The following is a 21,659-nucleotide window of genomic DNA, read 5'->3' on the forward strand; positions in this document are numbered from 1 at the left end:
TGTCTGCCTTCTTCTCAGACAAGGGGTCTACAGGGATGAGCTGGAGATTCTATGACCTACCTGGGCCATATAGGCCCAACTGACTGCCAGTTGTTCCCACAGTACAAGCATCTCTATAGTCGGCATGAGCTAACACCCAATGAGGATGAAAAGCAGGACAAGGAAATCTTTCACAGGACCATGAGGAAGCGCCTGGAGTCCTTTAAGTCAGCTAAGCTAGGCATCAACCAGAATAAGAAGGCGGCCAAGCTGTACAAGAGGGAGCGCGCACAGAAGCGGGTGAGGGAAGGTGGGGTCAGCAGTTGTAGGGTGGGCTACCAGGAAGGGGCAGGGGACTCTCTGTGGTCCTGCTGGCCAGGCAAGCTGCCAGGTGAACAGCCTTTCACCAGAGCAGAGACCAAATTCCTCAAAGTTTGGGGCCTGGGTGTGGGTACATCTGTAAGAGCTCATACTTGTCCACAGAGGAATAGCAGCATTCCTAATGGGAAGCTACCTATGGAGAACCTGGCACACAACTACACCATCAAGGAGAAAGGTAAGAACTGTTCCTCTGTATGTGCTTGATTCAGGAGGGACTCCTGGGCCTGTGGCTGTACCCGGGGATTCTGATCTTGGACCTCTATGCATCCCTTGGTGGGTGGGAGTGGGATACCACTAGGCCAGACACTCTTAGTGCTCTTCTCCCATATTCCTGCAGCAGCACTCCCACTATGGGATGGAAAGACATCTCAGTGTTTAAGAATGGTTACTGCTCTTCCAGAGGACTCAAGTTCAGTTCCTAGCACTCACATAAGGAAACTTAAGCCACCTGTGACTCCAGTTCCAGGGACTCTAATGCCCTCTTCTGGCCCTCATGGGTACTAAACACACTCCCGAGCATGCATGTGCATGAGCACACACACACATACATATACACACATACCTTTAAAAGATAAGTGGTCTTTCTCCATCCATCCCTTTCATTGTAGGTCATGGGGTCCCAGCCATTCCTATCCAATAGACCTTCCCAAAGATCAAATATAGCTGGGGTCACAAAAGAAAGCACTGTAGGAGTAGTTCAGGCCTTTGCACAACTGGCTCCAGACCCTTGAACCCTAGGCTACCCAAGTGCTGTGAAAAACCACCCATGGAGCGGGGGCCGGGGTGGGGGGTTGTGATAGGAGGGGAGAGTGTCCTAGCAGCCATCAAGAACTTGAGTCATTCTTACACAAAGTATTCCTTTTCCTCTGCTACCTAGACTTGGAACTTTCAGAGCATGAGGAGACCACCAACTATGAAGAGATCAGTGGAGGGATTGAGTTTCTGGCCAGTGTCACCCAGGATGTAGCCTCTGACGCTGGGGCAGGTAAGATGGGAGAGACCAGTGGGGGAGACATCCCTGCTGCCCTAAGCAAGCTTGGTCATTGAAGGAGGAGCTAGGCTTGAGGAGGCTTAGTATCAATCTTCTACCTAGATGTCTTCCCAGGGCAGATGGCAAGTATATCTGGAAGAACAGGCCAGATCTGAGAGAAGGGAGGTGTTGTTGAAACTGTCTAGGATTTTTGGGTCTCAAATGTGGAGGGAAGGTGTGCGATGAGGGTTAGATTTATAAGTTTGACTGTCAAGGTTACCCTGAAGGTGGTAGCCCCAAGAGGAATTGACATAGTCACCCAGTACAGAGCCAATCTACCCAGCCTCCTACTTCCCCTGAGAGCACTACTTCTTTGAGGTTGACCAGCTGCCCTTTCTCTTAGGAATTGATAATCCCGTGTTCTCCCCTGACGAGGATCTGGACCCAAGCATCCTATCCAGGGTACCACCCTGGCTGTCTCCTGGGGAGACCGTGGTGCCCTCCCAGAGGGCCCGTGTTCAGATTCCAAACTCTCCCAGCAACTTCCGCCGCCTGACACCATTCCGCCTCAGCAACAAATCCGTGGATTCCTTCCTGCAGGCTGATGGCCACGAGGATCAGCTCCAACCGGCTGCCCCCGAGTCCACACACATGTAACTGCTTTCCTCCTCTAACGCATTCTTTCTTCCCAGCTGTTGCCATCAGGCCTCTCTGCAGTACCTGTACTTTTTCAGACTTTGCAGCAGCTGTCTTCACTCTGTAAACCCTGTCTTGGTCATCTGTCCAGCTGTGTATTTCTTAGAACCTGCTTGTCCACAGAGCTCTTCCACCTGCTCTTTGCTTCTGTCTCTCGGCTTGCCCCCACTTCCACCCTTTTCGACAGGGTTTCCCTGAGCAGCTCTGGCTGTTCTGGAACTTAGCTATGTAAACCAGGCTGTCTTTGCCTCCTGAGTGCTGGGATTAAAGGCCTGGCTCTTTGAAAGAGCCTTGTGTGCCTTGAGGCTTGTGATAGGTTTTTAGGGTAGAGCAGTAGTACCCAGGGATGGGTGTGGCACTGCTACCCCTTGTGGAGGGGGCTGCTATCAATGGCAGGGTTTGAAAGTGTCAGAATATGGGGAGTGATCCAGATCTGCTCAGTGCATAGCTGCCTAGGAAGGTTCAGAGATACTGGCTGGAACTCCTCCTAACTCTGCAGTAGTGCACAGCAGAAAATGCCCCCATTTGGTGTGGAAGATTAGGGGTCTTTCTTTGCACTTGAGCCTGAGGTACCCTTTCCATGGTCAGGCATCTAATTTTGGGCAAGCCATGGAGGAACAGCAAACTCAGGGGGAAGGGAATCTTGGACTGAGTACAGACTTCTGGAGGTCAGTGTTGATCTGGACTGAGAGCCACTCACCCTCCGTTTTCCCACAGGTGACACGGGCTCTGGCACATCGCTTACTGGACGCTTGTCTCGCCAGTCATCTGCTGCTTCCCAGCAGCCTTTGCTCCCCGCAGGGCTCGCCCACCCACGAGCCCCAAGCCCCGCCCCATCTGAGCGCACCTCGACTGTCACTTTTGCCTCTGGTGATGCCGGGACAGAGCCAGAGCACCGGGCCCCACCCAGTGCACACGCTCGGTCGGCAGCTGCGCGCCGGGTACACAGTAGGCGCTCATTCCAAAGGCCTCGCCCGCGCCGACGCCCAGCTCTGCTAAAACTCGCTTCTCTTCCGGGCTCTATAGAACTGCCGCTGCATGCTCTGGAGCAAGAAGAGACGCCACTGTAATTGCTGCCTGGCCGGGGGCCCAGCTCCGAGGGTCTCCTTCAGTGGCCCCTCCCCAACCAGCTAGTGTTCTTAGGGTCCAATGCACCCTGGGAGTCTTAATGCATAGCCTAGCCCTAGGAAGAATCCATCTGGTGTCCCCAGGATACCACACTGCCTCCTGCCATCTTCTTGCCCTGGTTCAGATCCTAGGGCTCTGTGGTGCTGCCTCCCCACCCCTACCCTGAGGCTAGAACCCTTGTTAGGGTTTGCCACCCTTACTCTGAGGAGGAGGAAGATCCCTGAGAGACTCGTGGTGGACTTAAATCACTGCTGGTACAAAAGAAGGTCTCAAAAATTAAGATTTGTAGAAGTGGCACTGCCCAGATCAACCTCATTCTAAAATAGGCAGCAGGTTCTGTGCATCCCCAGAAATATACACCCTATCTGACCCCCTTCCAAGTTAGTTCTCCAGACTGCCCTATTACCTTGTGATTAACTGCAGAAATATTTGGCTCTTCTAGCTCAGACTTTCCCTGCCTGGCCCCTCCCGGCCTGGCCCTTGCCATCACAAACAAGGTGTCTGGCCTGAGCTATGCCTAAGTTGGGAACACTGCAGATGGTCAGGCAGACTGAGCTAGGGCACTAGTAGTGGTTCACTAGAACCCTTCCTTGGTCAAAATTATAGCCAGCTCTCTGGTATCTATCAAAGGCAGGGAAGACCTGGGACATAGAGGGGCTCTACATCACTCAAGAGTAGGGGAATGTAGGAACCCACTCTCTGGACATTTTGTCCTGCCCCCAGATCTTCAGGGACTCTGCCTTAGAACATTGGCCCTCTGTAGGGGTAAGAGGGTGGGCCATCATCCCTTATCACTTTTCCTCAGAAGTCCAGTATTGAAGAGTCACCTGAGTTTTGCTTCCAACTCACTGGAAACTTTGCCTGTACCACGGGGTATCACTTAAGGGAGATCGAGATGAGTCTAAAGGTGGACTTAAGGACTTCCTGGAGACTTCTGAAACAAAGCACTCAGGTTTCTGCTCAGGAAACTAAATACCATGTCTCAGGAACAAGGTTGACAGTCACCTTCAGAGGAGTCCCAGGAAGGTCCATCAATTTATATTAATGTTGCAGTTGATTCATGGATAGGAAGAGAGCTGAGAGAAGTGAATGAAAACAAAGCAAGTTCGCTCAACATACTGCATTGTGCTTCAGAGTGTCGTTCACCAACGGAACCTGTCAGTATGCTGTTGACTGGCTAGCTCAGACTCGGCCATCAGAGAGATGCTCAGCATCTGACTTCCACAGCCCTGAAGCATTTGTCCATTTCTGAAGTCCAGCCACTGTACAATGCTGGGATCCGGAACTTCACCAGATTATTTGGAGCTGCCATTTAGAGTACCTCCTAGGCAGGGTGTACCTGGCTACTGTACCAGGGGTGTTCTGCGAGGCATCTCTCAGCCCCTGCTCTGCAGACAAGTTTCTCATACCTTCCTGTGCCAGGACACTGCCTTAACACCTCACCTGATCTGCTGGACATGGGGTCCAATTCCCACTGCAGAATTAGAAGCCAAGTGTGATGAGACAGGCTTCAGCAACTGTCACCTTGCACCAGTACCCAGAGATACCAAAGCTAGCAGCCGGGCGATCAATCTGTGGAACTCTTTGACACTCTGTCCATATTTTAGCTGTGCATGGGCCATGTCCTTTGAGCGTGTGAACCACACCACTGGGCATAGCCATATGGAATCAGAGTCTTGACAAGATAGCCTCATTCACAAAACCCCACTTCCTGTGCTTAAATGATACAGTGGCCACATTTCATAGTTGAGGACCCTCTTGTTCTTGTCATTGTTGTACAATAGAATGTAAAATCCTATGAATGTATTTCCTTAGGAAAACTGTTGTAAAAGGTTTTTTTTATTAGAAGAGAATTTCTATTTATTTAATACTGAACTCAGACCTACTTTGTGGTACTACAAAGTATACAAATTTAGGAAATTTGTATTTCCACTTCTGTATTTTCTTGAAAATAATTTTATTACAGTGTTCAATATACTATGTATTACTAATCTTTTTATGAAAGGAAATTTAAAGGACTTCATCAAAACTAGAAATATATTTTGAATGGTTAAAATTGTGTATTAATGTGAACATAATTATAGTTGAACTTTAATTCTGATCACAGAATCTCGTGCCTTAAAATGGCCCTCCTATGTGTTGGGCAGCATTTGTACAAGGAGTCCATCAGCAAAACTGCAGCGACTGCTTGTTTATGTCTATTAAAAACACTTTGAGGCATTTTGGGTGCATACTTTGTTTATGAAGGAAAACTCCTACCCAGGAAAACTTAAGGAGCAGTTTATTGTGCATTAAAATTAAGATAAAACAGAGTGTTTCTGAGGCCACCCTATCAGGAATGGGAAGCTGTTGGACACATCTATGGAAAGCCCCAGTTTAGCATCTCTCAGCTACAAAACAGATCAGATACTTCCTGTGGCTGAGCGGGCAGTGGGCGGTTCAAACAGCTCCCACCATGGCTGAGGAGGTGGCTGAGGTGCTACAGACCTCAGAGTGCATTCTTCTTCTCAGTCAGAAGGAAGGGCACCAAGGAGGGTCTCCGTAGGTCAGGGGAAGGACAGTCCAAGGCAGAGGTGTGTGGCAGAGGCTGTTAAACATGAGCTCTAGAGGTCCTGCAACACACTTTTTATTTTAATTTTAGATCACTTAAAATTGCATATCAAAGCAGAATCCCCAGACACTGGCTGTTTACAAGAGGAATCTCAACTGCTAAGTTTATGTCATCTTAAAGCAGATATAATGGGTAAACTAGCAAAGAACACTGTGGGAGTCACAAAGTCTGCTTCATGCCAGGAGTCAGGAAAGGAGTCCTCCCAGGCCTCTTTTTGGTTTTGAGGGCTGCTGGCATCTCCAGTGCAAGTACTCACACTATTTCCATGTGACTGAATACCTTAAGTTACATCACACCTGCAATGATTCTACTTTCAACCCAAGTCTGATTCAGGCTTCTAAGGTTAAGACCTCAATCTTTCTTTTTAGAAGTCACAATTCATTCCACTGCAGTAAGAAAGGAAGTGACCCAATGTGGCTCTGCTTGTTCAGCTCTCCCTGAACTCTGCATTAAAGGACTTTGTTGAGGTGGCCTGGTTCTGACATCCTGAACTCAAGTGTCTAGGATGTCCGTCCTTTCCTTCTTTAGAGGGAGCTCATTCATCAACCTGAACTGCGCATCAACAGATACGAGGAAAGGGGAATGAAACAGCATCAATCTCATAGCTGCTTCTCCATCTCACTGGTGATCCAGCATGACCTAGAACATCTACTTATCCTGGACCCAACTGAATAAAGCCAATATGGTGGTGTGAATAAGAATGGCCTCCACAGGCTCATATACTTCAATGCTTAGTCACCACAGAGTGGAACTATTTGAAAGGATTAGGAGGTGGCCATATTGGAGAAGTGTGTCAGGAGGTAGGGATGAGCTCTGCAGTTTCAAACACCCATGTCAAGCTCAGAGTCAGTCTGTCTGTCATCTGTCTGCCTGTGCCTTCAGAACAGCTCTCAGCTATTGCTCCAGTACCCAACTGTATGATGCTCTGCTCCTCTCCATTATGACAATGGACTAAACCTTTGAAACTGTAAGCAAGTCCCCAGTTAAATGCTTTCGTTTATAAGAGTTGCCGTGGCTGTGGTGTCTCATCACAGCCAAAGAATCTACAACAGTCAAGGGACCTGGCTAACCTGCAAGACACCCTTTCATGTCTAACAGCTCATTTCATGGAATCAATAACCTGCTCACTATTCTCTCTCAAAACACTTCCCTGTCTGGCAAATGGCAGCCACACAGCCCTGTTCAGGAAGCATACAATGTAAGCTCTGATATATGCAGGCACAATCCACTCATTGGAATAGTCTATCTAATCCTGTACATAGGTGTCTTCTAAAAAGGTTCTTGGCCATACTTTCCCTGTATCTTACTGAACACTGTCTACCCATTAGTACATAGCCTGGTACTATCGCTTGACTTCTAACAATTCCTATCCTGTCTCCATGATTCTACTACCCACTGTTCACAAATATGATTTCCCCTGTCCTCTGTTGACCTCTAAGGCCTGAGAGCCAAATGGGATTAACCATGTGGGTATTCCCGTGGTCATTTTAATGTCTACCCTACACACCCAGCAGCAGCCTACACTGAGAAACCTCAGTGGAGACACAAGCATCTTTTGTCACAAAGGTCATTGCTATTTGTCAATACTTTTCAGTGTACATTTCACTGCCCAGCTGTCACTCACACTGAGTGGATTGTCGAGCAGGGCCTGGATCAAAACAATACCAGCCAGTCCCTGTAGGAAATTCATGTTTCTTCTGAGTTCCAGAGGAATTTTTACTTAGTTCCACTTAGAAAAGGGGTTATTTGTGATATTTTTTACACTTTGTAAGAATGAAATAAAATCAGAATGTTAACACTGTCATCAAGAGTAGAAAGAAAATATTCCATTAGTCTACACATTCAAGAATGGCCATGTGGTACAAGGTCACGTGGACATCCTCTATAGGGGCCTCCAACTTTGTTAAATTTAAGGTAGTCCCTGGAGCTCTGGAACAAGAGGACAACCATCCATGAGCTGAGATCTGATGACCTCCTGAAGCCTCTGGACGTGGCTGTGTCACAGCCAGTCAGAAGAACCTACAACTAGGAATGAAGAGCTTCCTGGCTTTCTTTTCCTTTAATTAAGTGGCAGAGGTTCCAAGTGCTAATGAAGCAGAGCAAGACTTCAACAGGGAAGAAAAGGGGATGCCCATCACACATCTTTTTTTCTCATAGTAGAGAACAGTGTGATGCCACAGAAGACAGGAACGTGTAACTGACATCACACCAAGCACCTAGAGACGGACTTTTGGTTTAATATGGTGACAACAGGACAGCCACACAGTAAAGATACATAGGGCAGCAGGGAGGACAGGGCTACTTAAGGAGCTTTGCCACGTTCAGACTGGGCACAACAATCTCCTTGAAGATGGGTACATAGTTGGGGCTTGCTTGCATGGGGCCCTGCTCCAGTGTCTCCATGATGGTCTGTTTCATGTCCCGGCTGGCATCTCCACGCAGTGCCAGCAGTGCACCAATGTGGTCATCTCTGTGGGAGAGAAGGCAGCGTGAACCTCCATCTTCTCAGCTCCCTCAGTCCCCACCGGTGATGCTCAGAGCCACAAAGAACAGCTCTTCTTTTACAGAAGAGAGGCACCCAACATTTCATCTTACCTTCTCCCTGAAAAAGAACTTCGTCGTCTTTTTTTTTTTTGGTTTTTCGAGACAGTGTTTCTCTCTGTAGCCCTGGCTGTCCTGGAACTCACTCTGTAGCCCAGGCTGGCCTCGAACTCAGAAATCTGCCTGCCTCTGCCTCCCGAGTGCTGGGATTAAAGGCATGCACCACCACAGCCCAGTGTAAAAGAACTTCTACAATTCTGTTCTAACTACTGGTGTCAAGAATGCTTACCAGAGAAGGGTGACTCTGGAGGGTTTATGACTCTTGCTCTTCTAACAGTGGCAATGAGACAACTTAGCCATGCTCATCCTTAGAGGATGTGGCAGGTTCTTAGAATGGAGGTCACAAAGGCAGGGCCTGGGGTCTGGAGCCAGCACAGCAGGTAGAGGGACATGGACTAGATATCCCTTTCCTCAGTCTGATACTGAGTGCACATATATGTGAGGACGTCCTAGCCAAATACAAGTCTGCTTCCTTCCTTAGATCATGGGGTTTAGATAGTTCCAGGGGTCACAATCTTCCTCACTTCACCAATCAAAGATGTAACACTCAATCCTTCCCAACACCATACACCTTGAACAGTTAAGAGCTGCCTTCTGTCCACTATTCATTCAGGCAAACACCTTGTAGAGTTAGGGCTGCCTTCTGTCTACTATTTATTCAGGCAAGCAAGTTGGCTACAAGGCAAATGTACAAACCTCAGCCAGACTCTGCTAACATCAAGCAGGGCTGGTGGAAGACTGCGCCGATGACTCCTTGCTGCACCCTTACCACCAGAGCCCTGACCACCTTTCTTTTCACAACTAGTTGGCCTGCATGGTCTGACTTCTGATGCTCACAGATCACCTTCCTAGGAATGGCATGTTGTGCTTCTTGCTGATGGAAAGATACTCAGCCTTTACCTGATGTCTGGATATTTGCTGACCAGAGTTGAGACTTCTAGGTAGAGCAGAGAAGGGTCCGTGAGCTTAATGACCTCTGCCACTGCAACAATTGTATCACAGTGTCCATCTGCATCCTCACCAAATCCCTGGAAAACAGCAGCAGGGTAAGGAACAGCCCTCAACTCTATTTCTTGCAGTCATGCCAATTTGATGTTGACATCTCCAAAGCTGCTTTCAGGCTGGGCACCTTGCTCTTCTATGTAAACACCCCAAGATTCACTCATTCTGAGTACAGGTCAGGGGCCAAGCTCAGGTGATTTGGTTGGTCTGCAGCCAGAGAAAAGGCCTGGTGTGAGGAGTATCGAGTTATGGACACTTGAGTCAAGGAGATTAATGGGTGGCAACCAGAATCATCGAGAACAGAGGGACAGGAAGAAATACATTACTTCATGAAATTATACATGGGCTGCCATTACAAAAATCTTGAGAGTTGCCTTAACCAAGTGTCAGCCTCTGTGGAAATGCACTTATCAGCTGGGAAGCTGGGCAGGCTCTTGACCTAGACCTTCTTCTTGATAGACAGAACTAACTGGCCACTGGTTCCTGATGTTCCTGGATCCCATCCTCTGGCCTAAACAGTCCAGGCATAGGAACAAAAAGCGAGCTACTAGATAACTCAGTAACCTGATACGCACCCCTCCTGAGTTTAGCCCCTTTCAATACTCACAGATGCCAGCTTCCGGAACAGGAAGCGGAGCTGTTCAGCCTCTCTGACCATCTTCTCGGCACCCTCCTTGCGCTCTTCAGCACTCCGAAAGGAAATACGCTTCTGCATGACAGCCCGCAGGTATTCCACCACCACACGTCTGTGTGCCTCAGCTGTCATCCTCTGTGGAAAAACATGTAGTCAGTAGCAGATTCCACACAGATGTTCTCACCTAAGATGACCTACAAACAGGCTGGTGTACGTCCTTATTTCCAACAACTTAGTTGGATTTTTTTTTTTTTCCTGTTGAGACATGGTCTAGCTATATAGCTCAAGCTAGCCTCAAACTCACAATAATCCTCCTGTCTCAGCCTCTAGAATACTACACCTGGCTATATATTTTGTAGGATTTTAAAGTAAGTACAGTAAATTACACATGTGTGAATTTCACCATAAAGTTTTGGACTCTCCTGTGTTCACATGGTGACAGGAGTTATGATAGGCCAGCTGGCAGCACAGCACATACACAGAGGCAAGGAGGGACCCACACATAACCCGTGTATTCTTGATGCTTATATTCCATCTAAAATTCAGACAGATTTAAGACTCTTGGAGAGCTTGCTTCCAGCATCATCTTTCTAGGGCACCAAATTATCTACAAATGAGCTTCAGAGACCCAGTGAACAAACACCAAGCCAGCAGTGGATTGATGTGTGCCCTAGTCTCAGGGCCAACTCCCTTAGAAGGTCCAACTTTGCCTGATCCTGAGGCTCTCAACCTAATACAAAGTGGGGCTGCAGTAGAGGAACTGCCTGAGCTAAACAAGCTTTGGTCTCTTGACTGACAGGATGGGTTAGCAGGAGGAGCTTAGCTTAGATGGAGTCCAACAGCAGTACCTCATCCACAAGCAGAGTAGCGGAAAACCAAAACCCACCACCACCACCACCACCACCCTGCACCCTCAGCTAACAAAAAACCCAAAAATCACAGGCCAAATATCTTGGGAATCCTCAGGAAAGACTCAAATGAAGAAATATACCTCTGGAGCATTACAAAGCAAAGGGAAAGTCTAGAACTAACATGGTAAAAATAACAGGGAAGCTGGCTTGTTGAAGAGATTAGATTCCCTCTATGGCGGTGAGGGAGCCTTACTGAGGAGATACTTAAGTCAGATCCTTTAATTGTACACCCACTGATGTGATGGCTGTTGGTTGTAGCCTCTGCTTTGGAGTCAGCTCCCTATGTGACGGGTGGTCAATTGTCCCTAGTCCAAATGGAATCTCAAGAATGACCACAGGAGTTGCAGGCACACTATCACACTGGACTCCCACAAGACTCCATGGAAGACAAAGAAGCACACATCACTAACTAAATTAAGCTGTAAGCAGGCTGAGACTGGCGCTAAGATATGCCTGAGAGTGTATATAGTTTCTTTCTTCCTTAGACCCATCATCTACATATGAAATAAAAATCAGAGATCAAAATGTACCAGGAGATAAACTATTAAGACAGCCGGCAAGGACAAGCTCTAACATGGTTAGAAACAAACAGGCCCAAACTCTGTATCTGGCAGTCAGACCCTGCTAAAAAACCAACACAGAAATGCTTGAAGGAAACAAAGTAAAAAGATAAAAACCTGTTAATTTTGAAAAAATAAGCAACTACAATATTTAAAAACAACACATAACTGCTGGAATGTAAACATACAAGTTCAAGACTACTTTAAAAAAATGTTAATGATTCTCTGCAAGTTTCACATCATGCACCCCAGTTCCACTCATCTCCCTACTCCCTGTATCTGCCCCGTGCCCTTGTAATGCCCCACAAAATAAAATAAAAAGCAAACAAAAAATAAGCAAAACAAGCATAGAAAATATCTTGTCATGGAAGCTATAGTATGCCAGTGTATCCCACAGTATATCCCTTTGTCCACACATCTTCACTTGCAATGGTTTGATATTCTGGCTTCTGTCACACCATCAATACAGAATTCTTACTGCAACTCCTCCCAGTTATTCTGCTGTTGCCTTGTGTCATGGAGATCCTGCAGCTTTGGAACAGCAAGAATGGCCCTTTCACAAGCTCCAGCAGTTCAGAAATGAGGTAGATTTTGGGGTGGTCTAACTCAAAGTCCAGGATCTAGGACTGGATGGTAGCTGAGTTGGTCAGGGGCTTAGCTCTCCCACACCCACATCACTAGGGCGAGTTCTCCAGCTCTCCCAACTGCCACAGGAGGTGAGTGAGTGTGTGTGTGTGTGTGTGTGTGTGTGTGTGTATGTGTGTAACCACTCCCATATCCACATCATCTCACCACTTCAAGGCAGACAAGTGGGGCCTGCTTTCCCTTGCTCTCACCCTCATGGTGGCTCACCTGTGCCCCTTCTCCAGGTCTGCTTTGCTGTGCTTTCCAAGACTCAGGACCTGTTCTGCTCTGAGTGATGCAGGTGGCAAGGGGTGAGAGTAGGGGGTATGTAGGGGAATTTTAATCCAGCAACCTAGCTGCTCTGATCATATCCAAAGACCTTTTAGGTCTATGTGTGATCTAGCTAGAATGTAGACATGCCCTCAGTACATACCTTTAATCCCAAAAAGTGAAGGTACAGTTAGTTTGTAGAAGGATGCACCCATATTTGAAATTGATGTTCGAGAGGCAGACAAAGTGACTAATCAGAGAAAGATTTTACAGAATAGGATATCTCCAACTCTAACAAGAACAGAGGGAAAACTGAGGCTTAGAGAGAGCAGTGCAGAGAGAGGGAGGGGGCAGTTTTACCAGGAGAGTTGTACAGAGACAGGTGGCAGAGGCAGAACAATAGAGACACAGGTAAAGACAGAACAAGACAGAGAATGAGGAGTCAGAAGATTAGAACAGATTGCCAAAGTCAGTATGAGGCCAAGCAGAGTAATTAAGTCAGAAACTAAGAAAAGCCAGTTTGAATCAGTCAGCTTGGAAAAGAGTTTGAGCAAGAATAGCTGAGATGAACCAGCCAGCCAGAGATCAGAAAGAACTAGAAATGGTAAGAGTATTCAGCAGGAAGTCTCAGAGGCTGAAAACACATTAACATTCTAGGCCTAGATTAGATTGTACAGAGGCTAGAAGCTTCCAGGACTAGACCTAGGTTAGCAGACAGGCAGTAAACCTCTGAGACAATAATTACATCAGGCAAATAAAAGATACTTTTACCTCCATACTGTGCCACCTCATTGCAGACAAGTGGTAGGGTCAGATGTTCCAGTCTATCACCACCCTCACACCTCCACCCTTGCCATGAGGGCCAGCTCCACTATGCTGCCCAGACAAAGTGTGGGGCCTGCTCTTCCAAGTGCTTCAGCCAGTGAAAGGTGGGGCCAGTTCTGCACAGCCCTTGGACATCTACATGGTTCCAGGTGGCTGCCCAGACCAAGTACTTCCCCTTGGTCTTTAGTGGTAATATGAACCACAAACATCAATACTGATGACTCCTGCTACTGTCCACCCATGGTCACCCAGACAGGGCTCTCAGCAGCAGCTTGGGCTGGGACTTCACCATAGCCTCAAGTAGCGGGCCTGGCTACTCACAACAGGCTATTCCTCTTCATCCTCAATCTCCAGTTCCATCTCTCTTTATAATGTTCTTCACTTTTCTTTCTCTCTCATCTGTCCACCACATACTTGCACATTGTGGTGGCTCCCATGCCTGACCGGCTGGCAGGACTCTGGATTTTCCCCTCCCAAGTCTCATGGCGAGGTAGCAGGAGGGCCTCTATGTACCTCTGTCCACCTACACCTCATTCCCTTGGTGTCAGGCTGGCCTCTGAGAGTCTTTTCCCGCCCTGCACCATGTGGAATCATGGTGGGAGGATCTCTAAGACTACTTTTTTATTTTTTATTTTTTTAAAGATTTATTTATTTATATAGATGAGTGCTGTGTCTTCCTGTACATCCCCATATCAGACGATGACATCAGATCCCATTATAGATGGTTGTGAGCCACCATGTACTTGATGGGAATTGAACTCAGGATCTCTGGAAGAACAACCAGTGCTCTTAACCACTGAGCCATCTCTATAGCCCCTAAGACTACTTTTATAGCTGACTTTCAAAATAATTTTCATGATCTTGGGTAAGAAAAGATTCTGTATGATTCCCCTCCAAAAAAGAATTAGCCATTTCCTGAACAGAACACCAATAGCCCAGGCTCTAAGATCAACTATAGACAATTGGTATCTCATAAAATTGAAAAGCCTCTGTAAGGCAAAGGACACTGTCAACAGGGCAAACAGGCAACCTACAGATTGGGAAAAGATCTTTACCAACCCTACATCCTATAGAGGGCTAATATCCAATATTTTCAAAGAACTCAAGACGTTAAGACTCCAGAGAGGCAAATAACCCTATTACAAAATTGGGTACAGAGCTAAACAAAGAATTCTCAACTGAGGAATTTTGAATGGCCAAGAAGCACCTAAAGAAATGTTCAACATCTTTAGTCATCAGGGAAATGCAAATCAAAATGATCCTGATATTCCACCTCACACCAGTCAGAATGGCTAAGAACAAAAACTCAGGTGAGAGCAGAGGCTGGGGAGGATGTGGAGAAAGAGGAACACTCTTCCATTGCTGGTGGGATTGTAAGCTCGTTCAACCACTCTGTAAAATACTTTTGCAGTTCTTCAGAAAATTGGAAATAATACTACCTGAGGACCCAGCTATACCACTCCTGGCCATATACCCAAAAGATGCTCCAAGGACACATGGTCCACGATTTTCATAGCAGCCTTATTTAGAATAGCCAGAAGCTGGAAACAACCCAGATGTCCCTCAACAGAGGAATGGATCCAGAAAATATAATATAGTTACACAATGGAGTACTACTATTCAGCTATAAAAAACAATGACTTCATGAAATTCGCAGTCAAATAGATGGAACTAGAAAATATCATCTTAAGTGAGGTAACCCATTCACAAAAGAACACACATGGTATGTACTACTGATAAGTGGATATTAGGCAAAAAGTTCAGAATACTCACGATATAACTCACAGACCATATGAAGCTCAAGAAGGAAGAGCAAAGTGTGGATGTTTCAGTCCTTCTTAGAAGAGGGAACAAGATAATCATGGGAGGTAGGGGGAGGAAGGGACTTGGGAAGGAGAGGGAAAAAGTGGGGCAGGAAATTGAACAGAAGTATGTGGCAGTGGGGGATGGCAACTGGAGATAGTGACTAGAAAGTCCCAGATGCTAGGAAAGCAAGAGGCTCTCAGGACCCAAAGGAGATGACATTAGCTGAAATACACAACAAAGGTGAGAGAGAACCTGTAGAGACCGTACTCAGTAGTTAGGCCCAGCCCCTGGTTGAGGGATGGGGCTACCCACTGATCTCAAAAATACTAACCCAGAATTGCTTCTGTCTAAAGGAAATACAGGGACAAAGAGTGGAGCAGAGACTGAAGGCAAGGCCATCCAGAGACTGACCCACCTGGAGATCCAACCCATATGCAGATACCAAACCTAGACACTATTGCTGATACCCAGAAGCTCTTGCTGACAAGGAGCCTGGTATAGCTGTCTCCTGAGAGGCTCTTCCAGAGCCTGACCAATATAGATGCAGATGTTTGCAGCCAACCATTGGACTGAGCAGGAGACCCCAATGGAGGAGTTAGGGGAAGGACTGAAGGAGCTGAAGGGGTTTGCAGCCCCATAGAAAGAACAATATCAACTAACCACACCTCCCCAGAGCTCCCAGGGATTAAACCACCACCAAAGAGTACACATGGAGGAACCCATGGCTCTAGCTGCATATGTAGCAGAGGATTGCCTCTGCTGGAGGGGAGGCCCTTGGTCCTGTGAAAGCTTGATACCCCAGCATAGGGAAATGCTAGGGTGGTGAGGTGGAATTGGATGGGTTGGGGAGTACCCTCATAGAGGCAGGGAGAGGGGGAAGGGAGAGGGGTTTGTGGAAGGGAAACCGAGAAGAGGGATAACATTTGAAATGTAAATAAATAAAATAACCAATTTGTAAAAAAAGAATTAACCCAGAGCTCATGTCTCTAGCTGCATATGTAGCAGAAGATGGCCCAGTCAGCCATCATTGGGAAGAGAGGCCCCTTGGTCTTGCAAACTTTATATGCCCCAGTACAGGGGAACGCCAGGGCCAAGAAGTGGGAGTGGGTGGGTAGGGGAGCAGGGTGGGGGGAGGGTACAGGGAACTTTCGGGATAGCATTAGAAATGTAAATAAGAAAATATCTAATAAAAAAAAAGAATTAACCATAAAAAAGGAGTAAAGTTTGGCTACATTCAAAACATTGCTCCTCAAAAGAACATTTCAATCTATATACAAGCCCATTACCTTACACTCTTAGATTACATCAGTGCTGGCATGTAACCATAAGGAGAAAGCTATTTGGGCATTGGATTATAATCCAGATGGGAGGTAGGCTCCAGTGCACTAAACCCCATTTGCTTACCTTTTTATATGGCTTTTTAATTTTGGCAAAGTCATTGAAGTAGTCTTCTACAGTGACACAGATGATGTCCACAGCGTTTGACCCTAACAACCACTTCTTTGTCATCAGCTCATTCAGATGTTGCTGAAAAGCACAAGGTGATCACTTAAATCTTTACCTGGCACCCTGGGATCACCCCTACCTCAGAGTGGTCACTCCCTGGGGGGGTGGGGGGGGCACACAGATTTCCTGATTGTGGCAGTGATATTCTCAGGTTAAACAAAATAAGTTTACTTTTACATAATCTGCAAATCTGCACTTTAAATTTAGGAGCTTTATATTATACATACAAGCTTCCTAAAAGCCATTCCTAACAACAGGTTATATATGTAAATGTTGGTTTTTAACCTTTAATAGCAATATATTATATGAATATGTCATAATTTATCCACTCAATTCTCTGATATACATTTATATATTTTTTACACTTCTGACTATAAAAAATGTTATAGTGACTTTGTATTTTGCAAGTGAAATCCCTTTAGGTTGAATTCCTGAGTCAAAGAGTATGCAAATTAAAACTCTGATAAACACATCCAAGCTTCATTCGAAAAGCTGCAGAATCAGTTCTACCCGGAGCAAAGCCAGGCACTGTGCTCCCCACCGAGGAGAGGAGTGTTTTCAATCCCTGACACCAGGCTAAGCAACAGCTCACACTAAGTATGGATCTATGTTTCTCTAGTGCCAGCAGATGGATGTCTGGCTCATGTTTAGACTCCAGTAATCTCTTTCTGGGTAAAGGTCATTTGTACCTTTTGTCTACTTTTGTACAATCTCTTCTTTTTCAATAACCCTGAGACAAGTCTATTCTCAGCTGATGTCTGTGCCCTACAAAGAGGCCAGAGGATGCAGGTGGCCTGTTCCATCACTCCCACCTTACCTTCTTGAGACGCATCTCTCACTGAACCTGGAGTTTACCATTTAGCTACTCTGGATGTCCAGCAAGCCCAGTGGTCCTTTCTCTACTCCCCATAGCTCTGGGGTTACAGGCATTCATGGCCATACTCATGGGTTCTGAGGATCTAAACTCAGTGAGGCATGATTTTAAAAAAAAGGATTCCTTTGCAGCAAGACCCACAGATGGTCAGTTTTATTTTTTTAATATAAGGTGATTTCTGCTAAGGCATTTAACTATGCTGCTATCTGTGTTCCAAAGTGGTCCTATTTGTTTATGGTGCACTATGCTTTTGGTATGAATGAAAATTGTTTTGTTAGTGATTTTGGGTGTGTTATACGGTGGAGTTTTGTGAGGTTGGTTTATATGACCTGTGTACTCGCAGCTGAGTTTTCTTATTGGTTTCCGCATACTTGATTTATCCTGACTTTTCTACTGTTTGATACCTAATCACTTCCTGGATCCTTTATCTGAATTTGCCTAGGGAGGCAGTCAGACAAGCCTTTGACTGTAGCTTAGTACAGATGCAAGGGAACATCGCAGCTCACATATAGCAGTTACATGTGGCAGGTGACAGTGTAGTCCAAAGAAGAACATGCAACCCTCCAACCCCCGGCTCCACGCCATGCTCTAGCCCCAGGGGTGGAGGAGCCAAGCTCACCTCTAGATCCAGGAAGACCTCCTCTAGCAGACTGCTGCAGCCTTCCTTAGCAATGGCATCTAGAATCCCATCCATGCTTGGCTGACTCAGACACAGGCCCTCCTCTGCTTCAGTTTTTAGGTACTTCCTTTTCAGACTGATGATGGATTCTCTGCAAGGAAACATCAAGGTTTCAGGGAAATAGCTACCTGCTTGCATGCTCTCTGTCCCGCTCTGTCTTACACAGCACTTACTTGAAGGTCTGGCAGTTATTGATGATGGCAATCATGTACTGCACATAACAGTGTGGGTGTTGCCGGTTTCTCAGGTGCTCTTCTTTGTAAAGCTGGGCTTCATCTTTGTATCTGAAATCACATTGGGGAATCCCAAAGCTGTCTACAGTGCCAGGTAGATATCATGTCTGTCAGGAAATTCATATCACCACTTTTGGATCAGAGGAGTCTTTAAACATAAGCATACTTTTGAATAGTCTATATTAATAATAGAGGAGAAAGAGTCAATCATGTTAAATGAATTTTAAAAATAATTTTTGTAGCAGGCTTTGAAATATGGTTTGGTATTCTGAGATAAAGATATTGTGAAACACATAACTGTAACTAGGAAAGCATCTCAGTAATTCATGAACAGTTCACCCCACAACTCATATAACAGGACTAGAGAGATGACTCAGTAGGTAAAGGTACTTGCCACAAAAGCCTGTCCACCTGAGGTAGATCCCTGAAACTCACATAAAGGTAGAAAGAGAACCAACTGCACAAAGTTGTCCTCTGATTTCACATGTGCTGGGGCAACAGAGCGGGCTTTCCTCTAAAGAGCTGTGTCTAACCTCCCTCCAGAAGACCTTCCTGCACTCCAGCCACGGACCAGACCAAGGGCTCTCACCCATGGGAACCACCCAGTGCCCCCTCTCCCCCTGCCCTCTTCCTTGGGCCCCGGGAGGGGCTGACTGAGCTGCCAGAGCTCTGGCAGGACACGGGTTCTCTCCCACCCCTTTATTTCCCTGCAACCCGCTGCCCGACAGAAAGCATAAACTCTAATATGAGATGTCAGATATCCACTACATGACTGATGTTGTCGTGGTTATAACAGAGAATCTAGGACATGGACAGCAACATCTGGGCATCACAGTGATAGAAGGGAGGCACAGAAGGGAGCAATAGTATAAGAGACAGGGCATGTGAGGATGGCCTAGAAGACTTGGGCTGTATGATGGGAGAACAGATCTCATGGGATTCTTTTCTGCAGACTTGAACATCTTTATGTGAACAATTCACAGGAAAAGGCCCAAAGGGAAACAGTATGTTACATGCCCCATCTGATCTTCTTTTTAAATACTTTTTACATTTCTGAACAACAAAGGGGGCTAATCTTTTAATAACAGCATCCTAGAATCAACGAATTTTGCTCTTAATTTTAACACATAGTTTGTAATTTAGATTACTGGCAAAAATACATACCTACTTAGGAAAGAATTCATTTGCTGAAGACACAACACTAATACCTTTGTTTTCAAATCTTCACTTATTTGAGCAGCAACTTGAAGATTCTGTTCGAACATCTAAAGATTGAAAAAGGGAGACACAAAAAGAAAACAATAGTACAAAAGAACAGGGCATCAAGAATTGTGAAACAGTCTCACAAGAGCATAGAATAATGTCTCCATTAATAAAATTCTATCTGGGACAACCTTCTCCAAGGTCTGGTTAGTCTGCCTGACTCTTTCTACTTGACACATCTTCTCCAACCTGCTAGATCTAGCCTGGAGCCCTTGTCTAGTTCCCTGACCTAGTCTGGTCACCCCTGTTGCACCTCAAACAACCTCTAGACATCTCCCATAATCCACTCTGCCTGCTCTTGACTCACAGACCCCTAACACACAAGATCCAACCTCTCACTGCGCCAGATCTACTCTCACACCCCCAGCCCAAGCTTGGACCAGGACACGTATCCTTCATAGCAATCCAGTCACCTTTGTCACATGCTTTTCATTCCTGCCAAGCAATTTCCAACCTCCGACCCAACCTGCCTTTCTGCTACCCCAACCTGCTCTGTCATATCAGACACAGAACTAACAAAACAAGTCCATACACCCAGAATTCATCACAAAAACACAAACAATATGCAAGATCAAGCCTTTATCTCTCCTCCAAAACCTACCACACCTTATAGAAATGTTTGTCAATAAGAATTACCTATATGAACCTCAGGAAATAGAATTCAAAAGAACACATAAACTTTATCAAAGAACTCAAGGAACTTAAAAAAGACACAAAGAAGCAGCTCAGTGAAATTATGTACAAAGAACTTATACCTGAATAATAATGCCCAAGAAAATATAAATATAAGGATGATGGAAATGCTGAAGACAGTCCAGAACTTGAAAAACAGAATTCAGAAAAAGAAAGAAAGAAAGAAAGAAAGAAAGAAAGAAAGAAAGAAAAGAAAGAAAGAAAAGAAAGAATCCAAACTTACAGAATCAGAAATGAACAGGGAAACAATATAATAGATACCAAAGAAATTCCGATTATTATAAGGGAATACTTTAAAATTCTGTACTTCATTAAGATGAAAAACCTAAAAGAAATTAATTTCTAGATTTAGCAAAACCATCAAAGTTAAACCAAGAAGTCAACAACTCATACTAAATAAGAAAATTAAAATAATAATAAAAAGTCTAGGATCAGATGGATTCACAGACAAATTATATCAGACTTTCACCAAAGCTCTACAGTCAATCATTCTTTAAAAATTGGGGGGGGGGGACAGTGAGAAGACAGGACATTTGTGTGGTGGGCATTCCACAGTCACACTTCTGACTCATAATTGTTTCTGTCTGAAAGAATTACAGGGCTGAAAATGGAGAGGAGCCTGGGGAGAAGAAGGTCCAATGACAGGCTCAAAGTGGGATCCAGCTCAAGGAGAGGTCCCAGGGCCTGACACTATTACAGAGGCTATGGAGAGCTCACAAAAAGGGATCTATCATGAGTGCCCTCTGAGGGACCCAACAAGCAGCTGAAAGAGTCAGATGCAGTTATTTGCACCCAATCAATGGACAGAAGCAGCTGACCCCCGTTGTTGAGTTGGGGAAAAGCTGGAAGAAGCTGAGGAGAAGGGCGATTCTGTAGGAGGACCCCTGAGATCTTTCAAACACTGGACTACCAAACAGACAGCATATACCAGCTGATATGAGGCCCCCAACACACATACAGTAGAGGACTTCCAGGTCTGTGTTCATTCAGAGATGAAGCACCTAACCCTCAAGAAACTGGAGGACCCAGGGAGTTTAGAAGTCAGGTGGGGGCATCCACGTGGAGATGGGGTGGGGTGAGGTGGGGAGGAGGTGTGGGATATGGAGCAGTCAAAGGGTGGATGGGGAGGGGTGAGGAATGGAATATGGAATGTAAAAAATCAGGGTTAGAAATAAAATTAAATTAAAAACAAAACAAAATTTGAGTGGGAGGGAGGGAGGGAGGGAGGGAGGGAGGGAGGGAAGGGGAAGGAGAACAGGGAAGGAAGGGGAAGGGAGGGAGGAGGAAGGGAGGGGGGAAGGGAGAGAGGGGGATAAGAGAGGGAGGCGGAAGGGAAGGAGGGAAAGGGGGAGGGGAACTTCTATCAAGCTAGTATCACTCTAAGACCAAAACCAAGTAATGACAACAACAGAA

General features: G+C 45.9%; 2 protein-coding genes across 6 annotated transcripts in view; one reads left to right on the forward strand and one right to left on the reverse strand.

Moving 5' to 3' along the window:
- Slc9a3 (solute carrier family 9 member A3) overlaps positions 1-5,371 on the forward strand; it is a 50,697-nt gene extending 45,326 nt beyond the window's left edge. Inside the window, exons 13-17 of one of the 3 annotated variants that reach the window (XM_029468258.1) lie at positions 103-279; positions 463-535; positions 1,238-1,345; positions 1,734-1,983; positions 2,744-2,827. In XM_029468258.1, the coding sequence (XP_029324118.1) occupies positions 103-279; positions 463-535; positions 1,238-1,345; positions 1,734-1,983; positions 2,744-2,747 (612 nt within the window). In that variant the 3' untranslated portion in view covers positions 2,748-2,827. Of the gene's footprint in view, positions 1-102; positions 280-462; positions 536-1,237; positions 1,346-1,733; positions 1,988-2,743 lie in introns of those variants that run through there. The other 2 variants (XM_029468257.1, XM_021180824.2) reach the window with 2 other exon arrangements.
- Positions 5,372-5,764: 393 nt separating this feature from the next.
- Exoc3 (exocyst complex component 3) overlaps positions 5,765-21,659 on the reverse strand; it is a 38,108-nt gene continuing 22,213 nt past the window's right edge. For all 3 annotated transcript variants that reach the window (XM_021180434.2, XM_029468259.1, XM_029468260.1), the window contains 7 exons: positions 19,455-19,555; positions 18,231-18,341; positions 17,998-18,148; positions 16,403-16,525; positions 9,976-10,137; positions 9,267-9,394; positions 5,765-8,235 (listed from right to left, as the gene is read on the reverse strand). In XM_021180434.2, coding sequence (XP_021036093.1) covers positions 8,064-8,235; positions 9,267-9,394; positions 9,976-10,137; positions 16,403-16,525; positions 17,998-18,148; positions 18,231-18,341; positions 19,455-19,555 — 948 coding nt within the window. In that variant the 3' untranslated portion in view covers positions 5,765-8,063. The remainder of the gene's footprint in view (positions 8,236-9,266; positions 9,395-9,975; positions 10,138-16,402; positions 16,526-17,997; positions 18,149-18,230; positions 18,342-19,454; positions 19,556-21,659) is intronic.

This window comes from Mus caroli, chromosome 13, assembly GCF_900094665.2.
Source record: "Mus caroli chromosome 13, CAROLI_EIJ_v1.1, whole genome shotgun sequence".
Taxonomy (NCBI): domain Eukaryota; kingdom Metazoa; phylum Chordata; class Mammalia; order Rodentia; family Muridae; genus Mus; species Mus caroli.